Consider the following 8,542-nt stretch of genomic DNA (forward strand, 5'->3'; position numbering starts at 1 on the left):
GTTTAAAGCTCACTTAAGCCACTAACTTTCCCACAAAATCAGAGCAGCTTGGGCAGCTGATATGAAGGGTCACTGGGTTCAGACCTCAAGAAGGAAGAATCATGCCAAGGCCTCAGTTGGCTCACCACCAGAAATTTCTGAGCTACAGGAACAATGCGGAGATTGGAGGGAAATGCCTGGGGACCCTGAAATTGGTTGAACTCCAGGCCTGCTGACAGACTAAGGGCCATTAACCAGAAGCAGTGTTGTCCACCATGTTGTCGCTACTCGAAGTACAGTCTGAGTACTTGTAGCTTCACAGGCTCACCTGGAGCTCCTTGGAAATGCAGACTCTGCACTAGAGTCTTGGAAAGGCAGGTCCCTGGCATGCTGCTTGGGAATCTGCATCCTAACTATATCCCTGGTCCTCTCTATGTACATGAAAGTTTGAGAAGAAATGCCTTCAAATATCAAAGGTACAAATAGAGATTTTCTGCTAGTAAAATGTCTTGAAATTTCCTTGAAAAACAATTTTAATTTTTTTTCATAAGCAATAGCAGTTAGTACAAAAATCTTGTGACAATCATGATGACTAATGATCTGATGCAAAGAAATGTAACACAAAGATTTTGTCCCCTGCCTCTTTAAAAAGTCTCCATACCCAGATGCCACCTCCGACCAACAGAACCGACATCCCTGAAGGCAGGCGCCAACAAAATCTCTCTAGCCAAGGGCTTCAAATGAGAACCATTGTTTAGGAAGGTAACATGAGAACTAAAACATATATAAAAATCATCAATTGTTTTCCCAAAAGAAATCATGAAAGCATGGCATCGTTAATTTCAATAAAGTAATTTATTTTGTTTACTTAAAAGCCATTTGTTAGAAATGTCTTGTTAACCTGCAACCAAACATCTTTCTTGCTCCAGTGTCTTGTAGCTCCCCCTTCCCAAAAATGGAGACCAGGAGAAAAGAGAGGAGTTGAGGAGTGGAAACCAGCAGACCACACACAGTGGAGGGGTGGGGGGACTCTGCTCTGGTCATCCTCATGCTGGGAAGACCCCAGGGCAAGATGTGCGGCATTCCATAGTGCTGGTCCAGTGGCTGAACCAAGGGCTCTCCTGTCCCACACCCTCTCTCCAGACACCAGAGCCCGGAAAGGGAGTTTGCACGACTGAAAAATATGCTACTTTTTAGTCTAGTTTAGCTACTAATTAGATAACTTCCACATTGCAAATTTCTAGTGTTGTAAATCATTTGAAAAGTTTCTTCAGTAAATTGAACATGCCAGGCCCTGGGCTTGATGCTGCCAATGATACAGTGAGCAAAACAGGCAATTCTTCCATCCTTGAACTTACTGTACTCAACAGAGAAACGAAGAAGCTCATCAAAAAAAAAAAAAAAATCACTGTAAACTTAGTTACAAATTAATTCATTGTACCTAGAAATGTCTGAACATCTATAAACCTTGAAAATCTGATTTAAAAGACTTTAAAAAGGCATTTATCAGATGATGCAGTTCATACTAAATGAAAGTCTTTAAAACAAAAAAACTTCCTTGAAATGTAATCATGTGTAGGGTTAAATGAGACAGGATGCTTGACATTTGTGCTACTTGGTTATCTGTTTTCTCAAACAGGCAGCCTGCACATCAGAGTCGAAGTAGTGACTGCTCTCTGGTTTGGGGAACAAACAGCCAGGGAGGTTGGTGTGCATACTCGGGGTTTAGGGGAAGGAGTTCAAAGGGCAACAGAGATTGAGTTTTCTGAAAACCTTATCATGTAGCTAAACTCCAAACTTTGAATATGGTTATATGGATGTTAAAAAGAAAAGAGAGAACACACACGCATACATTTTACAAGCAACTTTTTGGAAGGTTTTTTTCCTTCTTCTTTGCAAACCAAAGTATGAATACTATGTGGTAAATATATAGCACAGACCGCATGCTATTTTTTTCTTTGGCAAGGTTGGTGGAGGAAAAGCCAATCTACTTTAGATCTAGTACTTTTTTTTCTTTTCAATCTGGGCACAGGCGATCTGCAAACATTCAGGAGGCTGATTCATTTTTAACTACTCAAACAGGAGTTGAGAAGGGGAAACTTTTTTTTTTAATATTTTATTTATTTATTTGACAGAGAGAGAGATCACAAGTAGGCAGAGAGGCAGGCAGAGAGAGAGAAGGGAAGCAGACACCCTGCTGAGCAGAGAGCCTGATGCGGGGCTCGATCCCAGGACCCTGAGATCATGACCTGAGCCAAAGGTAGAGGCTTAACCCTCTGAGCCACCCAGGTGCCCCAGGGAAATATTTTTTAAAGTCACTGCAATTTTTACACTATCCTGGACATTCTTCTAAATGCATATAAAACCAAATAAACTGGTTTTTTTTTTCTTGAAGAATTACATAGCAATGCCCCCCCAAACAAAAACAATAAAACAGCCTCCTTTTTCTCGTTTGTTTACTATAAACTGCAAACATATTACTTGATCTTAAATGATTTTACTCTAATTTAGATGCATTCAGAAACCCCAAGTAGTCGATACAACTTTAGTGGAACTAAAAAAAAAAAAAAAAAATCTCTTATTTGGTACCAAGTTCTTTTTTTTTTTTTTTTAAGATTTTATTTATTTATTTGACAGAGAGAGATCACAAGTAGACAGAGAGGCAGGCAGAGAGAGAGAGAGGGAAGCAGGCTCCCTGCTGAGCAGAGAGCCCGACGCAGGTCTTCATCCCAGGACCCTGAGATCATGACCTGAGCCGAAGGCAGCGGCTTAACCCACTGAGCCACCCAGGCGCCCTTGGTACCAAGTTCTAATCTAAAGGAGTTGATATGAGTAAAAATGTTACATTAGTGATGGCTCAAAATGAGTGTATTCTCTTAGGCAGAAGAACTTTGAAAGGCATACATAAAACTAGAAAGAACTGTAGAATGAACTCCCACAAACCTATCACCAAGCTTCAACAATTATCAACCCATGGCCAATCCTGTTTCATCTATAAGCAAGCACTTCCCTACCCCAAACCCTCCCCACCTATTATTTTGAAACAAATTCCAGACATCATAGCATTTCACTTGTACCTATTTCAGAAGTTATCTGTAAATGATTAGGACTCCTTTAAGTATCAAAGGTAGATACTATATACTCAGTAAAATGCAGCCTCATTATGTGTCTTCCAATGAGCACACTGCCCCCGATATTACTTTTTCCCTAAAGAAGACACCCCTTTTAAAATTCAGCACAAAAACGGGTTTCAGCAAGATGGAATTGGGAGGGAGACAAACCATAAATGACTCTTAATCTCACAAAACAAACTGAGGGTTGATGGGGGGAGGGGGGTTGGGAGGGGGGGTGGGGTTATGGACATTGGGGAGGGTATGTGCTATGGTGAGTGCTGTGAAGTGTGTAAACCTGGCGATTCACAGACCTGTACCCCTGGGGATAAAAATATATGTTTATAAAAAATAAAATTTAAAAAAAAAAAACGGGTTTCAGGAGTCATGGCTAATATATTTGGCATAAGCCTTAGAGAAACCCATGACTGTATCTGTAAAATCTGATGACATTAACTCTGTAAATGGGGGCGCCTGGGTGTCTCAGTGGGTTAAAGCCTCTGACTTTGCTCAGGTCATGATCGCAGAGTCCTGGGATGGAGCCCTGCAGTGAGCTCTCTGCTCAGCAGGGAGCCTGCTTCCCTTCCTCTCTCTCTGCCTGCCTCTCTGCCTACTTGTGATTTCTGTCAAATAAATAAATCAATAATTTTTTTAAAATTCTGTAAATGAGAATTTTCCAGGTAGGCTTACTAATTGGCCCGTTTAGTTTGGAAAGAAGTGTGGAGCACTTCACTACTACTCATGTAATGTCAAGATGGCTAAATTATGGTAAGTGATCATCAGACAGGCCCCTCGAGCCCACCAGACCATGAATAATGCCCTGGAGGAGCAGAACATCTGTCCTAAGAGCCCAGCACACCACTCTTTTTCTATATGGCCACACCCGTTTCCATGGTTCCCACCAATCTAAGCTGTTTATCTTCCCTAGAGCTCATTCATTCCCCCACTGCTCTTTCGCTGCCGAACACTTACTTTACTATCACTGCTACGAAATGTCATATCCCTAAGGTGTTAGAAAAGAAAAAAAGGAGTAGAGAACACTTATATCTTCTGTCCTTTTTTTGAATGCTGCTCTCCTGTTTGACTAAGAATTTTACGTCTTTTGTTATAGGTCCCTCCGTTACCTAGCACTGTGCAATGCACATAATAGGTAGACATTGTATGTTGAGTTCATGATCCTTAACTCACATCCCATAGCACTTAATATTCTCATCTGCAGTGTAGACCCTCAGTATATACAGACTGTACATGGGAGGAGAAAACTTGGTGGGAACATGGGTGAACCACTCATTCCTGACGGCAGCATCCTCTGATGAAAGAAAAACATTTCATCACTTTCATATAGATGTGTGTAGTCTTTGTTACAAAAGTTGTTTTTTTTTTAAAGAAAAAAACCTCAGTAAATAGAGATTATTTTAATTAAGATGCGAATACAAGTGTCCTAAAGTATTGCTCATAGTATTTCTACCTTTTTAAGAAGTAGGTAATCAGATTTGCTCTATAAAACACAAAACAGTGGATAATGAATATTTAACAAAAAGCTTATGATTACAAGTAATGGAGTTCAAGACTCTGGCACATGTCAAAAACCTATACAATCCAAGCAATGCTATGTTTTGATGCATCCAATTTGGTTTAGTAATCACCTTTGAATCTGAAAACCAATGGAGTCCAAACCCAACTCTCTTTTCCCATAAAAAAAAAATTTTTTTTTTTTTTGCACAGTCAGCCCTCCACTTCCTCTGAGAAAGAGTTCACAGCACCAGACAAGAACATTTGAATGAATCCAACCAACTGCACTGCAATTTCCAAGAAAACACAAGAGCATAAACCACCAGAAAGCATAATATTACAGATTTACCCCTTCCTTTCTACTATCTTTCCCTGCAGTTTCCCAGCCCTCTTTCTCATCTTTTAGCAGTTTACTTACTTGCTAGATGGCAGCGAGGCTGTGTCAGAGGTGAGAACTTCACCACCATCACACACACCTTGCTTTCTTCTTCCGCCCACCTCAGTGGGACCGCACAGGGTCCTTCCCTCTTCTTTCCCTGACCCACAACCAGGCTGCTCCGGCCACGCTGTGTCACTCAGCCCATCTGGCGCCCTGGGCATCACCACCGGTTGCTTCAGGGGCTGCCTTCCCTCCAGCGCCGCAGCCTGGAGCCCCCCGCCTGCGCCACCACCACCACACACACCCCTGCAAAGCTGCCAGCCCCAGGACCAAACCCTCTCCAGGCGGTGGGCCGGGAGGGAAAGGGTCGCCGCCTAAGCTCTCGATTTTTTCCTTAAGTGGATGTTCATTTCATTCTTAGCTACAAATTAGAAATGGAAGCGTCTGTAGGGGGAGCGTGCAATCATCCATTAGAGGTGAGCGGCCAATGCTGCGTCGCGGGGGAAATTCAAACGCAACAGGCCAGGCGAGCCCAGCCTCCCGCTCCGCTGCGGGGCAGGGGCGGGAGCGGACAGCAGAGGCGAGCGCGCCGGGGCCCGCGCCGGGCTGTCCCCAAGTCGGACGCACCCTCTTTGGAGTCACTTTCCCCTCGGGCATATGCAAGATCGGGGGAGCCGAGCCCGGCGTCCAGACTCAGTCTCCCACAGGCGCGGGAGGGATGAGGTGGGCGGACCTCCGGGGAGGCGGGCACTCACCTGAGCTCTGAAGTAGAGGAACAGGGCGACGCTGCAGACCACCTGGCCCAGCCCCAGTCCCAGGAAGGCCACGAACATGGAGCGGGAGGCGGCGGCGGGCTGGTGCGGCGCGGGCGGCGCGGGCGGCGGGGGCGCGTGCAGGGGGCCCTCGTGCGGGGCGCCCGAGCCGCCGCTGCCCATCTCCTCCGAGCCGCGCAGGTACTTGGTGTAGTCTCGGCTGGCGCGGCGCATGGCGCTTGGCCGGCTGGCTGCGGCGCTCGCCTCCCTGGCTGGCGCCCTCCCTTGCCTCTGCCCGCCACCAACTCCAAAGACGGCGCGGAGCCGGCGCGGGGCCAGGCGGGCCTCGACGTGGGGCGCTCGGAGCCGGGCGCAGCTCTGGGGCGCGCGGGCGAGCGGGCAGGGCGCCCGGCTACCCCAACTCTTATAAACCGCGGGCGAGGGCTGGCCTCGGGAGCCAATCAGCCCCGGGCGAGGCTGCCTCTTCCACTCCCACCTCTGGCTCCCCTTCCTTCCTTTCTCCTCCCTCGCGTTCTTACTCTCACTGAATGGCCTCCTCCCCACCAGCGCTCTCAGAGGAGAGGGCCGTGGGTTGTTCTAGCGGAGCCAGACGCCACTAGCTCATCCTGAGCTGCCAAGAGATGGGCCGGGGGGAGATGCAGAGGGGCCTCGGTATAAGGATAAAAGTTATCCTTATCCTTATCCTAAGGATTAGGATACAGGCATTGCGCCGGGCAGTCAGCCTCCTCCCAGAGCTTCAGTTTCTCCTATAGAATTAAGAAAGCTGGACTTGGTGATCTCTTGGGGATCTCTTCCTCCTTTCCATCACCCCGAAAGAAATTCAGCCAGGAATATCCTTGGGTATCCTGAGGGTGCAGCCTCTATCATGACTCTAAATATAGGTTCCAAATTATCTTGGCAACCTTAGAAAACCAGAACTCCTGCACCAAATCCCCTTTTCTGCACCCTCAAAGTGGCTTTGAGTAGGGCAGTTTTGAATGTGGGAGCAGAGAACCTGTAGGCGCCAACTCTGAGCTAGGAAAAGGAAGCAGTACAGAGAGCAGGGTAGGCTCCAGTAGCTTCGTATATAGGACCATCTATTACATTCCGACAGGGTTCGTCACATGCCATTCCAACTGTCTAACGGTTGTTTTCCTTCAGTATCCTAAAGATAAGAGGGGTGTACACCAAGATGTAGGGAGCCCCAGGAGAGCTCATAACTGTGAATGGAGAAAGAGGAATGTTCCACAAGTTTGAAAGTGTAAGTGACATGTTAGTTCATCCCTAAAGAAAACTTTCACGGGTTTTTAGAAACCCTCTTTTCTCTTTCTGCATCCATCTCTAGTGGGCCCTTCTCCAGGCAAGATTTCTCACAAGTGACACAACCCTGGGTTAGTAAAGCTCGTGCACTCAGGTGAACACTTAGAACACAGCACATGTTGAAGAAGAGAAACTGGGTTGGAATTTAAAAAGCATCTGTACAAATGAAATGGTTTCTTCAAAATTTTTTAAAAATGCTTTTAGCATTTATATGTGTATGTATAACAAGTTTGGTAGGAAAAGAAGGGAAAAAAATTTTCAAACTCCAGTGTAAATAATTAACATTATTCTTCTACTCCATGCAGACCTGGGCCTCTTCCCTGCTTTTTGTTTGTTAACTTTGAGGATAAGATGTTATTTTCCTCCTCTTTTTCCTTTTTATTCTTCTTTTGAAAAATAATTCTGTATTTCAACTTTTTGGTGAATCTTTATTAGGATCAGTGAAATTTAAAGTGCATTAAAAGGGGCTTATGGGTGGCTCCTTAATTTCAGCTCAGGTCATGATCTCAGGGACCTGAGACCTAGCCTTGTGTCGGGCTCTGCATTCAGAGTGGAGCCTGCTTGGGATTCTCTCCCTCTCCCTCTCTCTCTGCTCCTCCTCCTTCCTCGGGCAAGTGCATGCGCACACGCTCTCTCTCAAATAATAGTAATAGTAATAATAATAACAACAACGACAACTAAAGCCACACGACCTCTCTGTAATCCCTTTGATTTTTTTCCAGTGTTTTACACGTTTTTATTCCTTGCCATCATGATCCTCAGATTACAAGAGGGACCCTCAATCTCTGAATCATGTTCGGGTATGTTTGACACAGCAGCTTTATATATTAGACACATGTTATATTTGTACAGAATTCTTCATGTGATATTCTTACTGCTTGGGACTTACATTCCTTTAGTACCCTAAAGATTCCATCTCATTGTATTCTGGCATGCATAGGCTGGTTTGGAAATTAATGACATTCCCCTTGTTGCTTCTTTGAAGGTAATGAACCTTTCCAGCCTCTTTATTTGCTTGTTTATTCGTCAGCATTCCACATCTTAGTCAATACATAAACCCCACATGCTCAAGAACTATATCTGTACTATTCATCTCTATATCCCCATGTCCTAGAATGTTGCCTGGTATATAGTAGGTGCACAGTAAATATGCGTCAAGTAAAAATATGATTGATGGAGACTCTGCCACCACCCCAGTCTAAGCCACATTGTTCTGTTTTGTTTTCCTAATTAATCATGTTACCTAACTGGTCCTACTTTCTCCAGACTTGCTCGCCTCTCAGCATATCTGCACACACTGAATGGGATTCCCTTTTAAAGCAAAAATACATATAATTTCCCTACTTCCAACCCTCTAATGGCTTCCAAGTGTCATTGGTATAAAGCCTAAACTCTTGAGATACACACTTCCAATGGTCCTTCACAATCTGGCTCAAGACTCCTGTTCTATATCAGCTTTGAATATTACCCTTGACTGTGGTGTGTCTCCC

At 45.0% G+C, this 8,542-nt stretch overlaps 1 protein-coding gene across 1 annotated transcript in view; it reads right to left on the minus strand.

Annotated features, from left to right (window-relative positions):
* TNFSF11 (TNF superfamily member 11) overlaps positions 1–6,214 on the minus strand; it is a 32,967-nt gene extending 26,753 nt beyond the window's left edge. The window contains exon 1 of the mRNA XM_047720013.1: positions 5,736–6,214. Coding sequence (XP_047575969.1) covers positions 5,736–5,966 — 231 coding nt within the window. The 5' untranslated portion in view covers positions 5,967–6,214. The remainder of the gene's footprint in view (positions 1–5,735) is intronic.
* Between the last annotated feature and the right edge of the window lie 2,328 nt (positions 6,215–8,542).

This window comes from Lutra lutra, chromosome 3 (assembly GCF_902655055.1).
Source record: "Lutra lutra chromosome 3, mLutLut1.2, whole genome shotgun sequence".
In the NCBI taxonomy this organism is placed as follows: domain Eukaryota; kingdom Metazoa; phylum Chordata; class Mammalia; order Carnivora; family Mustelidae; genus Lutra; species Lutra lutra.